Raw genomic sequence first — 22357 nt, 5'->3', positions numbered from 1 at the left:
CGCATTTAGGTTTGTTTTTTCTACCAACTTTCTTCTGATGACATATATACGGCCAAGAGATGCCAGGCAAGCTCGCATTGAGAGCCTGCCATGGCAGTTTTTCTTTTTTGGTCACATTTGAATGTCATAATTATTCTTTACTTTGGTGGACTTTATGGAGATTCTCCTCAATTACTGGAAAGAAAAAGTGCACAGCCTTTTCTACTTGGGGGTGGGTTCACCATGCTTATGTTTACTTAGATAGAGGCTACTTTTCTTATTCTCTACTCTTGCGTCGTTTCAAGCAAATATTTCAAATGCAAGAAATGTATTTAACTGCCAATTTCCTATAACTCGAACTTTATATTAGAATTTGAGGAATCTCACATGTATGTATGTGATCGACAGTAGTGGTAGAGGAAATGGTATAATATTATCCACTATATACCTTTCTAGTCTCTCTCACTCCACATTCATTTAACCTAATTTTGTGAAAACTTGGTCATGAAAAAAGAATATTTTTTTAATGAGTTTTGAAAACTTTGATTTGTTTGTTTTGGGGATACACCCAAAATCCAATTTCTTATGAATAACTCAGGGGACCCAGGTTTTTACTCTCTTTTACATAACTGGGTTTTGCCAATTCTCAGTTTTTCACAAACCCAGTTTTAATGGCACCGACACTTTAAAAATTTGATTTTGAAAGCAAAACCTGGCTTTTTCAATGACCCCTAAATGGTTTCTCTGTTATTGAAGAAATCTAGTTCCATTGTCACACGAAAGATCCAATAATTTCAAGACCTAGCCAAGACACAACATAGCAAAAGTATCCAAGTGGGCCAATATATATATATATATATGTGTGTGTGAGCACGATTCATAAAGCTAAAAAAAAAGCTACAAAAACAATTATTAAAGTAGCACTATAGACCATCGCTAATGTTTATGTAGTAATTCATTTTTAGCAATAAATTTTTAAGTATCTGCCGGACATATTTCATGTATATATTATGTAGCAAAAAGGAAATTTAAGTAAAATGGGCTCTGTTTCTCCCGTGAATTAAACTGCAATTGACTTTGGTCATATGTTCGGACGCGGGGCCGCACGGAGAAGAAGATGCAGGGAGGGTCCTTAAGCCACACTCCAGTCACCTTATAAGCAGCACTTGGGCATCCACTTTTGGATCATGGGTGCACTCTCCAACCTCCTCCACCACCACTTAGCTCCTCAGCCATGGCTCTCTCAGCCGCTCGCCTCCTCACCATCTGCCTCTTCCTCATTTCCCTCCAAATCCACGCATTCATCGCCTCCGCTCGCAGAGCCAGAGATGCCCATGAGCCCTTCCGCTTGAAGAGGAGGAGTCTGCTGAACAATGGCCTCGGCCGCACTCCACAGATGGGGTAACTCAAACAACCTCATACCTTCTTCTCTCTCTCTCTCTGTCTCTATCTGATGCATGATAGATAATGCGATGAGGTAGGAATCCGCATCTGCGTTTGCTGTCATGGATGTTGAGATTGTTCTTATGTTGGCATGTGATAAAAGCGTTCCAAATGCGTTCTGTCTTCTATGTATGAAGAATCAGCGTACGAAATGGTCATGGTTTCTTTAGTGGTACATTGGGGCAGGTGGTTTTAGCAATTAGCATTAATGGCGTCCGTCCATGGCTTCTTCATTTGTTGAAGGGTGTCCCGTTTTCAAAGTTTCCCGAGGAAAACGAACAAGGAAGAAAAAAAGCGGAGAAAGGTTAGGCCGTAATACAACCACAAGTCTGCGGCAGGTGACCGACCGACGGCTTCTCCTCACCTGAAGAGCTTGTCGTCGTGTTTCTTTTCAGTCCGGCTGCCGCTCCAATAGTTTAAGACCGAAGCAGGGAGACGGATTACTTGCTCTGTCGAGGAGTCGAAACGATAAGCTTTTCGGGCTTCATACAATCACAAGCTACCACCTCCGACGACCGTAAAGAAACCATAAAGAAAATATAAAAATTAGGAAAAACAAACATAAAAAGCTGATGTGAAAATCAGTTTTTTGTGTCCAGAAAACTAGTGTACAAAATAAATTCAAACGCTTGTAATATTTGTTTTACCAATGTGGTATTTGTGATTTTTGCCATGCTTTAGATATTCTACATCTATCTTTGTTAATTGTTTATATATATATATATATATGTATATATATATATATAAACGAAACCCATGCCGAGTTTGTAGGATCTTGCTTCCATATAAAGAAAAGGTGATCCGGTTTGATTGAGAGCTGATCAGGTCCTACACGAGTTCCCATTCCAAACCACTCAAATTATTTAAATTAGAAGGAACGCGGAAACTTATGTTGTAATGTACGGGTATATATGCATTTTGTCAAAGGTCTAGGGAATGCTTTTTTTTGTTTTTAATTTTACTTTTTCTGTTTGGTATAGACAACTTAACGCGACGGGACCCAGTTTCAGCCCCAACAATATTTAAGATGATCCAGGTCCGGACCACCAAATGTTCGGGGTGGTTCGAACCGTTAAACAACCTAATTTCTCCCCTCCGATCAGTTAATTTGGATACATAAACAGAAAACATATATATAAGTTGTAAGATTCAAAACCATGAATTAGTACATATATTGGTATAATGTTTTGTCTTAGAAACCACATAATCCTGTCTCGTGGAGGGACATGACTTCTCATTCTCTGGTGTACAGATGGAACAGCTGGAACCATTTCTATTGCAAGATCAACGAGGACCTCATTCGTCAAACGGGTAATAATTCATTCGTTTTATTTTTTATTTTTTGAAAAAGTTGGCAGCAAAAGATTTGGCTACCTTTGAATCGTACCTAACTTTGGCCATAATAAATGAAAACATCACAGGTTGATTTTTGACAGGACCAACTGCTATGCCAGTAAAAGTTACTTTTTCTCCTTTATAAAAGAGAAAAAGGAAGTATAAAATTACAAATACCCATAAGTTTCTCTTGCTTGATCATTCTAGCAATAGTGTAAAAAGCATTTATCTAACTAAACTAGATATTATAAGAAAAATGTTTACTATTTTAGACATAGTTAAATATGTATTTAATAGTAAAATTCATTCATCTGGGTGCTCTTCTACATGCAACTCTCAAGGCTAAACGTCTTGCCTGTTCTTCCTCTAGCATCTTTTTGACCAAAGTAATTTTTACATGAACGATAGTATAAGTTTTCTTTAGTGGTTCGTCATGTTGGGAATTTTGGATCCAAGCCATCTGAATGTAGAATTACATCAGTATTTTAGTCCCACTGAATTTGATCTGAATGCGATCACATCAGTCTACTCTACAACAGTTGCTGTATATAAACCAAGCACTGGTAGTTTTAAACAAACAGGTGATTGCTCTCATTGTATTGATTTGGGCAGCGGATGCGATGGTGTACACGGGGCTATCCGCAGTTGGATATCAGTACATAAATTTAGGTGCGTGCCCTTCCTTCTTCATCCAATGCATTTTTTTTTTCCGGATCAAGCACTGTAACTGCATAAAGATCTGTAAAATGAGTTCGTAGTTCCTCATTCCTAATTGCTTCAGATGATTGCTGGGCTGAGCTAAACAGAGACTCTCAGGTATGGACATTATCCAACGATGGCTTTTAATTCTCAAGACAGATTGGTTCAATAGTCTATTGAGGAGGTGAAGCAAATATTTTGAGAGAAGGAACTGTTCGTTGTTAACTCAGCTTGTTACTGTGTTGAACTGGCAGGGCAACCTAGTGCCTAAAGCCTCCACCTTCCCTTCAGGCATCAAGGCATTGGCAGACTATGTTCACTCAAAGGGCCTCAAGCTTGGAATTTACTCTGATGCAGGGTATGCGATGGCTCCACTTCTTGGGATTTTGAGGATTTATGGCTCGTAAACAACAGGTATAAAAGGTTAAAAGTATGTGACTCTGAAGTTTCTGACTCCCCCGCAGGACAGAGACATGCAGCAAGACCATGCCTGGATCACTTGGGTATGAAGATCAAGATGCTAAGACCTTCGCTTCCTGGGTAAGGGCCAAATACCAATTGATACAAACCAACTAATTGTCAAAACTAGCTGCAGATTTGTGTCATCCAATCACTGTATCTGGCTTGGTGCCATCATTCCATTCCTCCAAGATTCATCAATATCTGATGTAGAGATTTTTCTATCACATAGTCAAGAACATTCGAATGGTATCAATTGGAAGAGACGGATTTTTAGGCTTTCAACTGTGCAGAAAGGGCTCCCCATTTAAATTTGAACTCTCTGTCAAGTGATCTATGAAAGCCAATGGCTCAGGCAAAGTAAATGGTTTTGGGCATCATGGTTGCAGAATTTGTGATTGGCACCTTTGTAGGTAGAAAGTTGAATCAAATGGTAGAACTACAGGCAGTATTTTTGGTCATGTCGCCAATAGAGAGTTGAATGAGAAACTGTGAACATGGTGTTCTCGTACTTCAAAACCTCTGCATTCACTACTTTCTTTTAAGTAGGACCAAACGTACTCTTCACTATAGGTGGAGCAGTGGAAGGAATTACTTTGATCATGATCGGCCCTGATATCTCTTGATAAGTATTGCTAATGCTTTATCATGTTCTTCTACAGGGCGTAGATTACTTAAAATATGATAATTGCAATAATCAAGGAGTAGATATCAAGCAAAGGCAAGCGCTCTTCCTTTACTGTAGATAACTCGCAACCATTTTCCTCAATCTGTTAGTACACCACTAAAGAGAGAATATGGCTTTGATGAATGGCAGGTACATCAAGATGAGTGATGCCCTTCTCCATAGTGGGAGACCAATATTTTTCTCTTTATGTGAATGGTAAGAGAGATACATTGATTTGATTAATTTTTCTCTTCTTTACCGAAGCTAAATTTGAAACTTAAGTCAAATGGGTACTTCAATAAGATCCACACACCGGTATTGCCTTACTGGTACCAAAAGTGGGTACTGGTCACACTTAGGTACTTTAGATCAAAACTCATCTCAACTACTTAATTTTACTGGATTTAAATTTTTCCGACCCAGTTTTCATTCTGTTTTTTAGAGTTTTACTGGATTTAAATTTTTCCGACCCAGTTTTCATTCTGTTTTTTAGAGTTATTATTCACTAACATGTAATGTTTTTAAGTTACATCCCCTGGTTATTTAAATGTTGCTTCCATTTTGACTTTGTTGTGTTATTTTGCATATATACATATTTATATCCTGCCGTACCCTTGTACCCACATTTTCTGAAATTGTTGTATCCTTACCCGTATCTCCGTACCTGTACCCAAACCATACCTGACCCATGTGACTTAGTTTGGTCATATGACCATAAGAACATGAATAAGCTCATGAACTTGTTCATGCTTCATTTTAAATGGGAACTCCCTGTGGAATTTCATCTGTTGTCTTGGTTCCAGACCTTATCATTGTGTCCAACCATTATTTAATGTACTTCAAAATTCAAAGTTTCTGAATTCCAAGAGCCCTTGAAGTTACCAGGAACATTCAGAAGCCATAAATTCCAGATTTTGACTGTTCCACAAACATGGATTCAGGGGACAAGAAGACCCGGCCACTTGGGCTCCTGCAATAGGAAATAGCTGGAGAACAACTGGGGATATCAGGGATAGTTGGGACAGGTAAAATCCTTGATCTTCCAAGCATTATAAATGTTCATGAATTTGCTCAATCTTCTCACTTTTAATTTACATGTACACTTACTTCTTTCGATAAGTGACTATGATATGGCACCATTCAAACGCATTAGCATCAATTCGTAGTTACAAGATGCACTGAAACCAAGTATGAATCTACGTTGCTGTTAGACCAGCTGACTGGATACTGAGCTTTAGATACATGGGCGTCCTGATAGACAAAATTCATCTTTAAAACTATCTAATCTCTGCGACGTTCTTGATTTCATATTATGTTTGTAATTTTCAGTATCACCTCTCTGGCCGATCAAAATAATAAGTGGGCAGCATATGCTAAGCCGGGTGCATGGAATGGTAACTTCTTGAGACCTTGACCCATACTTTGCTTTGCCTTATTTTGAGAGGGAGAGAGAGAGATGCTAGATCCTTTATGTGATGCGTCCTTCAGGGTGTACTGAAGACTGAAGAGGTTACTGACCTTATCTCTTCTAATCATCAAACCTGCAACTACCATTCAACTGATCGCATCCATCTGTAATTGCTGTGTAGGTTACGGCAAAAGCAGCTAAGTGATGACGGACATGATAAAAGTCTTGCCTCAATGAATTGGGCATAACATGTCTCCGATCATGATTAATGCAGTTTCATACTTATTTCATTTCAGCATTTCAATTCTAAGATTACTAATGTTTTCATGATCATAACTTGGGTTCAATATCATGGTGGTTCTGCTGCACTGTGATTAAGACCCGGACATGCTAGAAGTGGGCAATGGCGGAATGACATTGGAGGAGTACAGATCACACTTCAGCATCTGGGCTCTGATGAAGGTAGTCCTGCTTTAGGTCTTTGAAGTTCTCTTTTATCAATCCTCTTATACAGCTATTTGGCGGTGACTTTTCGGTCGACTTTGAATATGAATTTGCAGGCTCCATTGTTGATAGGATGTGATCTTCGGTCCATGAGCAATGAAACACTGGGACTCCTAAACAACAAGGAGGTAATCGCCATTAATCAAGGTATACCTTTGGGCTCAGTTGTAACTAAATTCTGTGTAAAACCTTTTTTTTTTTGTCTTGGGAAAGGCAACAGTACTGAAGACATGCTTGACTGAGGTTGCATGATGACTAACATGAACTTATTTTCTTGACGCCATAGACAAGCTTGGAGTACAAGGGAAGAAAGTGAAGCAATATGGCGATCTAGAGGTACCATTCCAATACCATATCGGCGACCTATTCTTTTAGAGAAAAATGTCTGAAAAAATTTACAAATTATTTTTAAACTATTGAAACTTGCGCATGGTCCTTTTGAAGGCATTAAGAGCTTGAAATCTGTAAATATCTATGTTATCTTTCATTGCTCTTTTCATTTTTTCCTCTAAAATTTCTTCTTTTTTCCAAATTGAAGGTATGGGCAGGCCCTTTAAGACAAGGGAGAGTGGCGGTCGTGCTGTGGAACAGGGGCTCCTCCCAATCTTCAATCACTGCAAAGTGGGAGGACATTGGGCTGAACTCTACGGCTGTGGTTGATGTGCGTGATGTATGGATGGTAAGGATCGATGGCCCCATTTCTCACCTTTCTTCTTTCATGACTTCTCTCAATCGATTGAATTGAACAAGAAAAAACCCAGGGTCGCGGTAGATTGACGTGAACTGTTGGTTCCTTTGTATTTGTAACAGCATCAAACCACATCATCTGTGAGCGGAGAATTGTCTGCCACCGTAGGTTCTCACGCCTGCAAGATGTATGTGCTCATTCCTCACTAAAGAAGAAGAGATGAATAGAGAAGCACCAACAAATAACGAGAAGTCTGCCCATCTTGGGCAGTAAAAGAGCAGGAACAAGACAAAATCTAAATGTACTCAGGGTTATTTCCAATCATGTTAATGGAAGAAAAAAAAGGTTGCCAGTTTCCTTATTTTTTAATTCAAATCTACGCAATGTTCAAATTGAGGGCATGTTTGGCTGATATCTTTGAAGACCAATTTTGGAAGCAAAATGCCGTGTGATGATTGAAACGGGGTTTGTGACAAAACTACGTTTTCAAAAGGACATGCACAACTTGACTTCAGGAGGGGAAGGATGTCCTCTATATCGAATAGCATCGAATAGCAGGGACAGGGAAGAATGCTACGGCTGTAGGATCCCTTTTCTGTTGGTTTCTGGTGGGTATTTCATCTTACCACTTAATAAGATTGTCGAAGCCTTCACTTTTTTTTTTTCATCTCCCAGTGTGCCATGCTTTCACCGTTTCTTTTGGTATCTTGAAGTAACATCTCTGTTATGCCTTAACTTTTTTTGCAGCATAGAAAGTTGATATTCCAAAAATTTGAAATGGCTGCCTGCTAACTTTCATCCCATCCTCTGAACATTTAAAATTTATGTTAAGTTCTTTGATACATGCTTTCACCCTTTCTTTTGGTATCTTGCGGTAACGCCTCTATTATGCCTTGACTAATATATCAGTCATCCTTTTTTTGCAGCTGCTAACTCTCATTCCGACCTCTGAACATTTAAAATTTATGTTAAGTTCTTTATGCACAAGGTCCCTACTAAACTTTGTAAAAACAAATCACTGGACTCATTTGGGAGCCTGACCCAACGGTGGTAAGGGCCACAAACAGAAGCTATTCTAGCCCTCGGCCACGAGGAATTTGAAAAGAAAAATCAACCATTTACTACTCTTTGGGCATCGCGTTTTAGCACGTGTTCTTTAAAGTTTTCCTAAATTTTGGGAGACATGAGACGTTACTTTAAAGATCATCAAAAAGCAAAAGTATAATTCACTTTTTAACTCCGACAATTTGAGGTAAAGTAAGAGAGAACACAGGGCAAACACAGGTATTTATCCTTGATGTGAGGTTCAGAATCTACATATAATGACTGACTCTTGCCATTTGTTTTATCAAAAGCCACCAACCCAGCCTTGTCATCTGCCGTATCAACACCCATTCTAGTATTTTCCTCAAACTGAGAGTGAAAATATTGAACACCCACTTACTGTTATGGTGACTAAATTTTTGCCGTGGGAGCAATCATCCTAAGCACAGCCTTTTATAACCAAGTCTTATGCCTCTTAATAGATCCATCAAATTTGTACTTAATCTTGTAAATCCACTTGTATCCAATGGGTTTAGTATAAGGTGGAAGTTGAAAGAGTCCATGTGTGGATGACTTCTGGCCTTAATTTTTATTGCCACATCTTGTCTCCAACAACGATGCTATGCCTAATACCTGAAAAGTCGAAACCTCCCACTATTCCCTTCCTCCCGCGTTTAGGGTATGCTTTGAGATATGAGTGGTTGTGGCACCACCATTTGCAGTTCAATGGAGTAGTACCTATGGGAATTGAACTGGCGACATACTATTTACATGGTAGTCGGTTCGATCAGCTATATTGTGACCCTTGAAGCTTCAATAAGGTTGCTATACTTCTTGATTAGATGAGATATATAGATTTTAGATCAAGAGAAGCAAGTAGAAGGAAAGATTGATATAGGGAAATGAATCAAAATTTGACAAAAGTACCTACTTTGATAATCATGTCCTCCAAGTTAGATATTCAAGTAGCAACACCATCATATAATTTTTTTTAGAAAGGATTGGTGGTTTGTGTTTACCTTGAAAACAAAGAGGTTACTGCCTAGTAAAGAGCCAAACACCCTACCCTTCCTCCCATTCCCCCACACGAGCAGCCATAACACTTCATAAGGTGTTTGCCTTGAAGTAAAAGGGCAGGAGTTCAATTAATTAGATAGGCGGGCAGTTCAAACATGCATAAATTGGCTTAAAATGTTGAACAATGGCAACAATAGAAGATGTCGACGCTTCCTTTCAGCAACCTTTTTCTGATGGGGGCTTGCCCACACGACTATATATGTATAAAACATTGTTTAAAAGAAATGAAGTTGGTCTTTTCATGTGAAAAAAGTTCGATTCCATTACTTCCTTTCAACAACGCAATGAATTGAATGTCTATCATGCATGCACTCCACTATTCCTCGACGATCGAACATTTGAAATGACTGTGGAAGCAAAATCTCCAGCATTTCATCTTCCAACTCCTTTTGAATTAAACGGCAACTGAAGCAATGTTCAAGTTTCGTGTGAGACATTTGTCTCTTTTTAGTGCGGCTTGTAGTGAACTTCCATTTTTTATGCTGCAAAACTGCAATGCTTACTAACTAGTCATCTCTTCGATACTGTAGAACTCTTTTGCTCCTTTCCTTAAGCTTGCAAACGCGTGGGACTTAGTGTGAATGTTCTTTATTTTTTTGTCTGTTTTATGTTACCAAGCTATGTTGTATGTGGGTTTTTAAGTTTCCAATACGGTCTCTTGTAGGCTTGAGTTCTGCAGATCAGGGATGGAGCCCAACCCGAAAGCTTTGACTAAAGGCAACTATTTATAAAATTTTAAATTTTTAAAGGAGCACTCATGTAAAAATAAAAAATTACCTTGAAACATCAATGTAAAAATAAATATTTTTTGGGTTAAAAAGTCTTGAGACGAGAGGAGAAATCAATAAAACCAGATTCACCAGATCTCTCACTCCAAAATTTGTTTGTGGTATCATTGAAGTTAAAAGAAATACTATTATCATGGTGCAACATTTGGATATACATGCACCAATTATAATTTGAAGAACAGTTTGGGGAAATTTATCTAACAAACGGGCTGTGTTTATCCTGTAATCCCACATTTGACTCATCTAACAAGTGATAGATCCAAATCACCTTATAAATACCTCCTCCTCTTCCGTTTCGGATCGCGCTTCCTCTTTCCTCTCCAACGTCTACCGCCACGGCCACCTCCTCAGCCTTTCTCTCGAGCCCAATGGGTCTCTCCGCCGCCGCCGGCCACCTCCCCACGGTCCTCCTCCTCCTTTTCCTCCTTCCCCTCCAAATGTGGCCCTTCACCGCCGCCGCTGCCAGAGCCAGAGATGCCCATAAGCCCTCCCACTTGAAGAGAAGGAGCCTGCTGAAGAATGGCCTCGGCTTCACTCCACAGATGGGGTAACCCAAGCAACCTCACTTCACTTCTTCTCTGTTCTTTCTTTTCTCTCTCTGTTCCTGCAGTGCTCGATCAGTGTACAATGTACATTGTATACTGTTAAAATAGCGTGAATATTTCGATGCTTGCCGGGGAGAGAGAGAGGAATTCATGGGCCGTCGTCCAGTTTCTTGTGCCGACACAATGACAATGCATTACAAAAAAAAAAAAAAACAGTGGTATGCTGTCACCAAAGTACGTAAAAGGTAGAAAGGGGTTTGGATTCCATATTTGTTAGAGTGGTGTCATGCATATTGAGATTTTTCACATGTGGGCATGTGCATAATGTCTTTTGGCTTTTACATTTGGCTGGTGATTCTATCGGACTGCATCGTCCACGATCCGATCGGTCTAAGTTATCGTTAAGCATTTGTTTTCAGTGCAGTTCATACTAATCTTCAAGCTTTTATAGAATAAATTTGATGTATTAACGACTGAACTGAGTTGAACTGAATGCACCGAACACTTCTGGATACGTACCCAAAATACTCATAACTGAATTTTGGATAGGAAATATTTTCCGTGGCCTACTCGAGTTCTCATTCCAAACTTGCAGTCCGGTGAACTGGAGAAATATCCTACCAAGTGAGAGCCAAAGCACTTTTCCTTTCAACTTTAACACTACGAAGAGAAAGTGCAGGATTTACATTTTGTAAAATATATTGAGTCCAGTGTATAGACAGCATGAGGGGGCCCAGGTTCACCCCCCACCTTCTTTAAGATGATCCGGGTTTGGAACACCAAATGTTACGGCAGGGGGCTTGGCTCCCTTTAAACTTTAAAAAATTCAAAAATTTATATGTAAATTAAAAAAAAATAGTTTTACATATATACAAATGTTGAAAAAATATATTTCAACCACCGTAAAAAATTTTGAAAATAGTTTGATTGCTGTAACAAAAAGTTCTTTAACTCTGCTCCTTTTTGACACTAATATGGCTGGGTATTAGACGCACCCCACTCGGTATTAGCACTATTTTACTTGCTTGCTCTTGTGTAGCATTGGTGACATACTGTGAAGTTGTTCCAGACCTTTTAATTGCATTCCCATTTTGTCGTCGCTTCTGACCACGTTGGTATTTCGAGATTGGGAAAAATTTTCAACCTCACATAATCGGGATGCATGAACAAAATAAATACACGTATATATAAGTTATGAAATTTCAAAATCTTAAACTTGAGAAATTTTTTATTCGCATAAATTTTGTTTAGAAATTTCGAAATCGTGAATCGTGTTAGATTTAAAACGTTGGTGATCCTTATGACTCATTTGGCAAATCGAACAGTTTGCCAAACAAATCCTTACAATTGCACTCTGCTCGTTCTCCGGTGTACAGGTGGAACAGCTGGAACCATTTCTATTGCGGCATCAACGAGGACCTCATTCGGCAAACAGGTAATCAAGTGTTCATTGCCGCAACCCTACAATTAAAAAAAAATCCGACTTCTCAATATATATCCAATCTAGATATTAATAAGAAAAATGTTCACTAATTTACTGATTTCATCTGAATCGGAACAATCTAACTCCCTACCCAGATGCGAACGGATCATTGTACTCTAGAGCATAGTTTACTGCCTAATTTAACAACTAAGTGATTATTTTCTATGGATTCATGTGGCAGCGGATGCAATGGTGCACACGGGGCTATCCGAAGTTGGGTACAAGTACATAAACTTGGGTGCGTGCTCTTTCTTTTCATTCAAAACAAATTTCTTGGTCAAACACTGTAACTGAAGAATGTTTTTCTGTATTTTTCAATTGATTTAGATGATTGCTGGGCAGAGCAACAGAGAGACTCTCAGGTACAAAAGTTATCCAATTTATGGCAGGAATATTTTAAAGTGTCTGTTGAGTTTGGTTCAGCAGTCTACTGCTTTTTGAAAAAGCGAGAGAGAGAGAGAGAGAGAGAGAGAGAGAGAGAACCGTTCAGTGTTAACTCGGGGTGTTGCTGGTTGAATCGGCAGGGCAACCTGGTGCCTAAAAACTCCACATTCCCTTCGGGCATCAAGGCCTTGGCAGACTATGTCCACTCGAAAGGCCTCAAGCTTGGAATTTACTCTGATGCAGGGTATGCCATGACTTTATCTCTTAGAGTTCTGAAGATTTATTACTCACAAACAACAGGTATAAGAGGTTCAAAGCATGTGACTGTTTCTGACTGCCCTGCAGGACACTGACTTGCAGCAAGACGATGCCTGGATCACTTGGGCATGAAGATCAGGATGCTAAGACCTTCGCTTCCTGGGTAAGGGCCAAATACCAATTCATACCAACCAATTAATTTTCAAAAATAGCTGTAGATCTGTGTTAGCAAATCACAGGACCTGGCTTGGTGCCATCATTGCGTTGCTCCATGGATTCATCAATATTTGATCTAGAGATTTTTTCTATTACATAGTCAAGAACAATGGAATGGTATCAATATCTGATGTAGAGATCTTTTCTATTACGTAGCTGTAGATTTTTTCAGAACTAGCGAGTAAATTTTTGTGTCATCTAATGTCTGGATGTGGCTTGGTGCCATCATTCAGTTGCATGCACCAATCACAGATGTGGAGTTCTTATGTCACTCTGACGACCAATTTGGATGGTGCGAATTGGAATCCTGAGTGATGGATAATTTCAAGTGTTCGGGAAGGGCTGTCAATTTAGTTTCTGAACTCTGACCAAAATGAACTGTGAACACCATTGGCAACGGAACAATAAATGGTATCAAGCACTGCAGTTGCAGGATTTATGATTGGCACCTCTGTAGTCGACCAATTGAATGGAAGGTAGATTTAGAGCTCTGTTTTTTTACCATTTCGCCTATAAGGACAGTTTTCTCGTGTTTCTCAACCAAAAAAATTGAGAGGATACTGCAAAACCTCTGTATTCACTAATGTCTTCTAAGCGGCCCAAACGTTACTGTTCCTTTTTGTGGAATTTTTAGTAGCTATACCTTCCGAGCAGAGGTAGAAATTACTTAGATCTTAACTGCCATTTGCCCATGATATCATTTTAGAAGTGATACACATTCTTCATCATGGTCTTCTGCAGGGCATTGATTACTTGAAATATGATAATTGCAACAATGAGGGAGTCGACATCAAGCAAAGGCAAGTGCTTTTCCTTTCTTGAATATAATGCTCAAGAGTTTTGCTTATGCTGTTAAATCCATCTGCATGGGAAAAATAAGGCTTTGATGAATGACAGGTACAAAAAGATGAGCAATGCTCTTCTACGTAGTGGGAGACCAATATTTTTCTCTCTTTGTGAATGGTAAGAGAGGTGCATAGATTTTATTATTTTTTCTCTTCCTTTCCATGCTATATTTTTATTCGAAAGAACTCCAGTATTAGCCACAGCTAGCTCAGCCACTTACCTGCTGTTATATGGCCATGAATAAGCCCATGAACTGGTTCATACTTACTGAAAATGCTGAAATTTTCCATGGAATTTCTTCTCATTTCTTGATCTGGGATGTTCTCATGGTATCCAACCATTACCGTGAATGTACAAAAAATTTCTCTAAATGCGCCAAAAATTAGTAGGAACTTTCAGAAATCCCAAGGTCTAGATTTTGACTATTTCATAAGCATGGATGCAGGGGACAAGAGGACCCAGCCACTTGGGCTCCGGCAATAGGAAATAGCTGGAGAACAACCAATGACATCACTGATTCCTGGAATAGGTAAGATCCTTGGTTTTCCATGTGTAAATCAGGAACTTTGTTCATAAATTGTGCTTCTTCCTGTCACTCGTATATACACTTAGCTGTTCTAAGTAAATTGAGTAAGATATGGCACTATTGCAGCACATGATTAGCAACAAGCTACACTGAAGCTAGGTGTGGATAGACTGCTAAAGTGATATTGAGTTTTAGCTGCACGGGTCTGCTGATAGCCCACATTCATCTTTGAAACATCTGATGCCTGTAACTTCATTGATCCCATATTATGTTTTTATGTTTCAGTGTCATCACTCTGGCCGATCAAAATAACAAGTGGGCAGCGTATGCTCGCCCAGGTGCCTGGAATGGTAACTTCTTGAAATCTTCACCCTTGCTTTGTTTTTTTCTTAATACTGGAGAGAGAAAGGGAGAGGGCTGTCAAATCCATGGCAGCCTCAAGGATATACTGAAGAGATTAAGGACACTGTCCCTTCTAATCATCGAATTAGCAGACTCGAGATTGGTTTAGGGGGCCACTAACTGCCATTCTATAATATTGTTGAAACTATGAACTAATAATTGTGCAACCAATCTGTAATATTTGCGGTGTGGGTTACTGCAGAAGCATTTAAATGGTGGGGGTGATAAAAATATTTCCTCAGTGAATAATAGCATGTCTCCTGTCATGATTGCTGCAGTTTCAAACTTATTTCATCTCAGCTTTTCAACTCTAAGATTGCTTATGTTTTCATGACAATAACGTGGATTAAATATGATGGTGGTTTTGCTGTACTGTGATTAAGATCCGGACATGCTAGAAGTTGGCAACGGTGGAATGACTTTGGAGGAATACCGTTCACACTATAGCATCTGGGCTCTGATGAAGGTAGCCCTACGTTCTCTGCTAACCTCCGTCTTATAATTCTTCTTGTACACCAAGTTGTCAACGACCTCTTTTCTTAACTTCAACGCCCATTTGCAGGCTCCATTGCTGATAGGATGTGATCTTCGGTCAATGAACAACGAAACACTGGAACTACTAAGCAACAAGGAGGTAATCGCCATTAATCAAGGTATTATGAAAGGGCTTAGTGATATTATTTATTATTTGCTTCTCTGTAAAACATTCTTCTATCTTTTGATAAGCAGCAGCAGTGAAGACATGCATATTTGCCTGAGGTTGAATGATGATTGATATGAATTTCTGTTTTTCTTAACGTCACAGACAAGCTTGGAGTACAAGGGAAGAAAGTGATGACGCACAATGATCTGGAGGTACCATAACTTTGCATATGATATTGTTGAAGACATTAAGGTCTTTAAATTTGTACCCATGTTATCTTTTGTTGCTCTTACTTCTTTTTACTCTTTTGCAAATCGAAGGTATGGGCAGGCCCATTAAGCGGAGGAAGAGTGGCGGTCGTGCTCTGGAACAGGAGCTCCTTCAAGTCTTCAATCACTGCAAAGTGGAACGACATTGGGCTAAAATCTGATGCTGTAGTTGACGTGCGGAACGTATGGTTGGTAAGGATGCACGGCTCGATTTGTCATGAACTTTCGTCATTCATGGCTTCCCTCAATAGATTGAATTGAATAAGAAAAAACACATGGTCATGGTAGACTGACGTGAACTGTGGGGTTCTCTGTGTTTGTGACAGCATACAACCAGATCATCTGTAAGAAGAGAATTGACGGCCACTGTCGATTCTCACGCCTGCAAGATGTACGTGCTCATTGCTCAGTAAAGGAGAAGAAGAAGAGAAGCGCCAGCAACATTTAGTTTTCCTATTCAAACCTGATTACATTTGAATTTCAGACGATTCTACATCTTTGTTTCGGAGATTAAATTAGAGGAATAGTGTGCTTAGAGTAGAGCTGTTTGCAATCAAGGAAATAAAGCAGTTACATTAGTTTCTCTTCTTACATTCAAATTTTGGTTGCTTATGAAAATTCTCCCATAATTCTACATTTATATACCGGAGCTTAAATTTGATTATCAGGTCAAATTAAATACGATCCAAATGATTACATGCCACAATAGTCAGGCGAAATCTGAATTTGATGGGTGGACATCCCAAGAGAATTGAACGCCCAGCTGGTGGGAGCTGGTTTTTGCTTGGTCATTAAGCCCTTAGTAGTCTCCTTTGGTGGCAATTACGCAGTGAATTTCGAATAATCAAGAAGTTGTCCCTGCTTTAGAATCAAACTTGCGAATCTGATCTCGGATTCGAGATCTATGTTAGAGCTCCAGAGTTGAATCACCACCGATCAGCCGGACCGTGCGAGGGGACCTGATCCGAAGTATGGTCTTCAATAATTTAATTAAGAAGCTTTTCTTTAGCAATCTTTCCATGCTTTCAAAGATACTACTTTTTTTTCTTCTTCGCTCGCTGTTCCTCAGTTCCTTATTTATTATTTATTTGATAATAGAGAGAAGATCAAAAGCCAAAAAGAGATGACTAGTGTTATGATATTTATCGTGAACTATTAGAGCTACAGCAGGCCTTTCAATTTGGCCGCTCAATACCTTTTTATAATATTAACACTCATTTCTACCATGCATAGAGTTCTAAAGTTAATGGCCTTTGAGTTTCGCCAGCTCTTAAAATTTAATTTCGACAGGAAAAAAAGATAACTTTTCTATTCGCATAACAATTTTCGTCCTCATGATTCAATCTTATATGGTTAATTAACTTTCAAGAAAAATAACATAAATAAAATAAAATCACTCGTGAAATCTAATTCAAAAATGATGGAAAAACGGAACTGAAGGACGATGGCGAGCTTTTCAGACAACAATTCATTGTTTCATTGGATTTTTGTTTGTTTTTAAATAGTGTTGTGCAATCAAATCGAAGTTTGATATAAACCTTCGTTAATACTTTATAGTGTGAGCGTTTCATGAATTTATCTCAAAAATTGAAACTAATTCATGAAACACTAAAGCTAGGTGTTAATGAATTTAAGGCATAGATTAACACAAATTCATGAAACAATTTGAGTGTCCCATTTGCCAAATTAACATTCAAAAGCGGCATTTTGGGATATTTTCAGTGACATCAAAATCAGGTAAAAATGTAGGGGAGGGACTTTTTTCTGTTCTCATTAATTTTCTCCAGGGAATTGTTTTCAGAGAAAAGTACCTTTAAGTTTCTTTTGTGACCATCAGATGTGCACGAAAATACTCTTCTCCGCCCGTATCAAACGGGCTCTTACGTGAAGTTGGCCATTTTTCTGCAGGATCTTATCCTCGACTTAAACTCAAACTGCATATCCAGATGTAGATCTGCATCCTTTCATGATTAAATCATATTTTATTTGTAAGATTCAATTGAAATGATGCAAATTTGAGTCGACCATCACTAGCAACAGTAGAGAAGGGGCCTCGCCAGTCAAGTCCTATTCTACTAGTTTATCTAAGCGTATTTGATCGGAATAGTGGGAAGCAATAGTATATATTGACAACTAATTATAACCGCAAAGGATAAAATAACAGTCTAAGTTACATGGGTATTCGTTCATGTAATGGTGTATAGTCATGCTTATGCTTACTTGGACAAGCATATATAATTTTTAGCTCGAAACTAATTCAAACTACTTAATTTTACATAATTTAACTTTCGTTTTTTACTTCAGCTTTCATTCTTTTTTAGTCATTATTTATTAACATATAAAATTTATATTTATATCACTTATTGATTTTAGATATTGCTTTCATTGTCCTGTGCTAGCTATTGAATACTGTACATGTATATATCTTGTCGTACCATCGTACTCACTTCTTCTAAAGTAACCATATCCGTGCATATATGTTCATACTCATTTCCATACTTGTATGCATATGACTTAATTGAGTGGACATGCATTCATTTGCAAGTTTCAGTATATATAATGCGCTCTTTTGTCCGGTCAAAAAGTAGGAGGAGAAAAAATAAAAACAGAAAAGAAAAGGGTGACCGAGTTTGGTTGTCTGGAAGCCCAAGAAATCTGATTCCACAAAACCCAACAAAAGAAAAAGAAGTTGTCAATACTGGGGGCGGCTGTCAAATGGACAAACGAGGTTCAATTTTCAGGGGCATGGGCATCCCCTAGCTCTTGCTTAACCAGAGGTTAATTAGGTTAAAAAACGATTCCAAGAGAGATTAAAATCCCAATGTGCATGTGAACCGTGTCCAAGATAATTTAAATCATATTGATGAATATTCACATAGATCTTTCACCTTATCACTCGAACCTTTTTCTTCGTTCCTCCAGGATCTTAATGTAAAGGAACCAGTAGATATTTCGACACTGTTGTAAAATGAATACTACCATCTTTTCTCAAAAATTAAGATGATCAACATGTGAGTTTGAAACGGACACATGCTTTCAGACAATAGGACTCCTGCTGTATCGCACCAATCCGCATTTTTTGACTCCCCAAGAATCATTCCATGATATTAATCGCCTGCTTATCCTCATCCATCATTCTCTGCCCTCACTACCTTACAAACCAGCACTCCATACTCGAGATCGTGAGCACCATTAATTCTGCTAAATGCCAACACATCTAAGCCTATAAATTCATGGCACCAATCTCCCTTGCTTCACCATTCAAAGTCAGATAGCAGAAAGAATCGATTCCCTAAGAAAAAGCCATGTTGGCAATCTTGTCACTAGCCATCCTCTTCTTCGTATCCACCGCCGGCGCTGCGCCTGCTCCGGCAATCGACATGAGTGGCAATCAAGTTGAAGCCGGCGTCTGGTACTACATGTTGCCGATCCAGAAGAGCACCTACCGCGGTTTCTTTTCTGGCGCCCAATACAACACCACTTGTCCGATCTACATCAACGAAGCGCCCAAAAGGTTTCCAGGATTAGCCGCGAAATTATGGCCGGTTGACGGCGGGAGCACGGTCCGGCTGTCGACGGACCTGAACGTGGAGTTGTACGAGGCCAACCAGTGTCCGGAGAAGCCGATCTGGACGCTGGCCCCCAGGGACGAGAAGACGGGGCTGAGGTTCGTGAGGTACGGCGGGGTGATCGGCAGCCCCGGCCTCGGCACTCTCAACAATTGGTTCAGGGTAGAGAAAGACGGGGAGTACTACAAGCTGGTGTTCTGCCCCACTAGCGTCTGCAACACCTGCAAGGACGTCGTCTGCGGAGATCTTGGCATCTATACGGGCGGTTATAATCGTTGGCTGGTCATGGGCGGCCAACAATTTTCCATTAGGTTCAAGAAATTCCGTCCCTTGAAGAAGAAGAAGAAGATCCCCCAGTGATAACTCAATGTGAGAAAGCATCGTTCATCATGTAATGGATGCATCGGCTTTTTCCACAATAAAGAAAAAATTATTCTCTTCAATATATTATTGGAATTATAATCAGATCCAATATATTAATCAGAACTCCTTTAATTTATTTGACAACCATACATAGCATGTCAATGTTTCATGAATCTATTAAAAAAATGTGACAGATTCATAAAACCCAAAAACTAGTGCCTCATGAATATGCCTTAATTTTTTAGGCTCATTCATCAAACACTTGTAGCATGTTGCTGCTGCCAAACGGCCCCTTAAGATAAGCTTAAACACTTCCAATAGTATGAGGTCCAATGTGATTTGAGATAGTTGGCAATCTCAATAAACCTCCTTCCCATTGGACCTCAATGCACAAGTTTTGGCCATAAGATTTCAAATCCTTTTTATCCACATAATGGTAAAATTCTGTATTTGTATACATTGCGTGCCACACATAAAAAGAGATCTTAAGATCCGCCTCATATGAGATATGAGGCTACCAAACATATCCTTTTAAGTTTGTGCATATTTCTTCAATCGATTGAAACTATGTGCTTGGAACTTTGGATCTCATCGCTCGTAGACGATGACTGCATTTAGCAATAGTAGGATTCCAATCCATGACATTTAGAATGATACATAGGATTTCTTCGGTGAAAAGAACTTAATGAGTGTAAATTCTTGAAATAAGAGTTAAGCATGTGTTCTAATTTAATATTTGATATTTCTTGAAGGACGTTCGTTTTATAGCTCAGAGCTAGCCCGTACTCTGAATTCGTGCTGTACTCGGACTTGCGTTGGTATAAATTTGGAATCATTTCAACTTACGAGGACGTTTGTTTAATTAGAAGACTGCATTTTTTGGGATCGAAATGATCGATTACATTCAAATATGTCCTATATCATTAGGAACAGCCAGGCATGCCATTAAATTTGATTTTAAAAAAAATCTGAACGTGATTGAGAATTTGAACTATAAGAAATGACATTTGATTGGATTCAGATTTGGAGGAAAGTAAATATTGACTAGATTCATGTTTTGGTCGTATATAGTTATAGATAAATATCTTATACTCGATTTCTGTAAGATAGTTTGGATTTGGTCTAAAAAACAGATTCAGATTATGAGTTTAGCATTGGGATTCAGATATGATATAGGTTCTTATTCATCCGCATTTGATTAAGAATTCAAATCTGAATATATAAATAATCCCAAAAGATAGATATGTTAATGTATATGTCCCATTTGAACCTGATTCGTTGACATTCTTAACAACAGCAGCCCCTCAACGAACACCAAGTTCCAAATAGCACAGCATTTCTACTACCAATAGCCATCACTGAACTACTTCATTTAGAGACAAAGGAGAGCTGACTAGATTTTTTTGTCCCAGCCCCGTATAAACAGTTCATGGTCCCACTGTTACGATATTTTATTGCCAATCATCTGTCTTATTCATGCATATAATTTTTATAAGATGAACAATACTTCTAACAATAACGGCCTTTTAAGTTTTGCCAACTCTTAACATATATATATATATATACATATATATAGCAGTTAAACTTTTCAAAAAAAAAAAAAAGTAAAGTAAGACCACTCATGAAATATGATTTAAATATGGAGAAGAAAGCGGCGAAGGATGATCAAGAGCCTTCAGACAGCAATTTTCCGATCAACTCACCGGTTTTTGACTCACCCAAAAACCGGCTACTTTGCGCGTCCTTATCCTTGCCGACGTTTCACGCCATGGACTTTCAGCAACTCGTCCTAGCACATGTCAAGCTTCACCACGCTATAAAACGCTCTCTCATCAAGTTCCTCATCGCACCCAATCACTAATTGGAATCCAATAACAAACATGTCCCCCATCTTTGCATCACTTGCCATCCTTCTCCTGATTTCCGCCGGCGCTGCCGGAGCCTCCCCGGCTCCGGTACTCGACATCGATGGTAATGTACTCGACGTCGGCACTCGCTACCACATAATGCCGGTCGTGAAGGACAGATTCGGCGGTTTATATTCCAGTCCCCGCAACTACACGTCCTGCCCCATGTACATCCAACAAGCTCCCTACGCTATGCTTGAAGGAATTACTGCCAACTTCGTGCCGGTCGACGGCTCCAAGACCATCCGTCTCTCGACCGACATGAACGTCGAGTTCTTCGAGTCCAACCTCTGCCCTGAGCAGCCGATCTGGACCTTGGCTCCGCCGGACGCAGCAACGGGCATGAGATACGTGAAGTACGGTGGGGTGTTGGGGAACCCTGGTCCAAACACGGTGAACAATTGGTTCAGGATAGAGAAATCAGGGGACAACTACAAGATGGTCTTCTGCCCCGGCGTCTGCAAGACGTGCAAGGTTCCTTGCAGAGATCTGGGCGTCCATGCCGAGGGCAATGATCGTTGGTTTGTCTTAGGTGGCCGGACTTTCGCTGTCAAGTTCAAGAAGCAGTGATGCTTCAAGGCTTCATGTAGAATGCCCAGATACACGTACGAAAGAAATTTCATAAATTTTCTGCATCTCTCTGTTACTGAAACTTTCAGTTACTGAACGCTCATTTCTTACTGTAAGTCTGTAATGGAGTTGTTATTATCTTTCTGACTAATGAAAAATAAGAATCTTGTGATGTAACGATTGTTCATCGTCACACGTAATCTTCTGCAGTATTAAGAACAGAACGCGTGGATCCTCCACAAATTAACAGTATCATTTTTTTTGGGACAGTCAAAGCACTCCTTT

At 39.3% G+C, this 22357-nt stretch overlaps 3 protein-coding genes across 5 annotated transcripts; all 3 read left to right on the top strand.

Moving 5' to 3' along the window:
- The first annotated feature begins 1133 nt into the window (after positions 1 to 1133).
- On the top strand, positions 1134 to 16254 carry LOC116248137 (alpha-galactosidase-like). Of its 3 annotated transcripts, none has more exons than XM_050075956.1 (15): positions 1134 to 1380; positions 2675 to 2733; positions 3370 to 3426; positions 3539 to 3573; positions 3711 to 3814; positions 3921 to 3996; positions 4578 to 4636; positions 4733 to 4798; positions 5524 to 5607; positions 5912 to 5976; positions 6370 to 6452; positions 6551 to 6641; positions 15557 to 15606; positions 15715 to 15855; positions 15990 to 16254. In XM_050075956.1, exons 1-15 carry the CDS (start codon positions 1214 to 1216, stop codon positions 16074 to 16076), a joined length of 1224 nt encoding a protein of 407 aa, XP_049931913.1. In that variant the 5' UTR covers positions 1134 to 1213; the 3' UTR covers positions 16077 to 16254. The 3 variants fall into 3 exon arrangements, with proteins under 3 accessions (XP_049931913.1, XP_031477911.1, XP_031476612.1); XM_031622051.2 differs by lacking the exons at positions 15557 to 15606; positions 15715 to 15855; positions 15990 to 16254 and adding exons at positions 6781 to 6830; positions 7033 to 7173; positions 7305 to 7583 and having other exon boundaries at positions 1144 to 1380; XM_031620752.2 differs by lacking the exons at positions 1134 to 1380; positions 2675 to 2733; positions 3370 to 3426; ... (7 more) ...; positions 6370 to 6452; positions 6551 to 6641 and adding exons at positions 10409 to 10638; positions 12013 to 12071; positions 12301 to 12357; ... (7 more) ...; positions 15135 to 15217; positions 15314 to 15404.
- A 2554-nt stretch (positions 16255 to 18808) lies between these two features.
- LOC116248713 (kunitz trypsin inhibitor 5-like) lies at positions 18809 to 19679 on the top strand. The gene has a single exon (XM_031621663.2). It carries the CDS (start codon positions 18969 to 18971, stop codon positions 19590 to 19592), a length of 624 nt encoding a protein of 207 aa, XP_031477523.1. The 5' UTR covers positions 18809 to 18968; the 3' UTR covers positions 19593 to 19679.
- A 1796-nt stretch (positions 19680 to 21475) lies between these two features.
- Positions 21476 to 22072, top strand: LOC116247463 (kunitz trypsin inhibitor 5-like). The gene has a single exon (XM_031619643.1). It carries the CDS (start codon positions 21476 to 21478, stop codon positions 22070 to 22072), a length of 597 nt encoding a protein of 198 aa, XP_031475503.1.
- Positions 22073 to 22357: the final 285 nt, after the last annotated feature.

The sequence above is a fragment of the Nymphaea colorata genome, chromosome 2, assembly GCF_008831285.2.
Source record: "Nymphaea colorata isolate Beijing-Zhang1983 chromosome 2, ASM883128v2, whole genome shotgun sequence".
Taxonomy (NCBI): Eukaryota; Viridiplantae; Streptophyta; class Magnoliopsida; order Nymphaeales; family Nymphaeaceae; genus Nymphaea; species Nymphaea colorata.
Note: the sequence above shows the minus strand (reverse complement) of the source record. Positions and strands in the feature narration are given on the sequence as shown.

Coding starts and splice junctions, on each gene's coding strand:
- LOC116248137 (XM_031620752.2), top strand. CDS start 10,460: ATGGGTCTCTCCGCCGCCGCCGGCCACCTCCCCACGGTCCTCCTCCTC. Junction 12,925..13,718: donor CTAAGACCTTCGCTTCCTGG/GTAAGGGCCAAA, acceptor GGTCTTCTGCAG/GGCATTGATTACTTGAAATA. Junction 15,218..15,313: donor GCATCTGGGCTCTGATGAAG/GTAGCCCTACGT, acceptor GCCCATTTGCAG/GCTCCATTGCTGATAGGATG.
- LOC116248713 (XM_031621663.2), top strand. CDS start 18,969: ATGTTGGCAATCTTGTCACTAGCCATCCTCTTCTTCGTATCCACCGCC.
- LOC116247463 (XM_031619643.1), top strand. CDS start 21,476: ATGTCCCCCATCTTTGCATCACTTGCCATCCTTCTCCTGATTTCCGCC.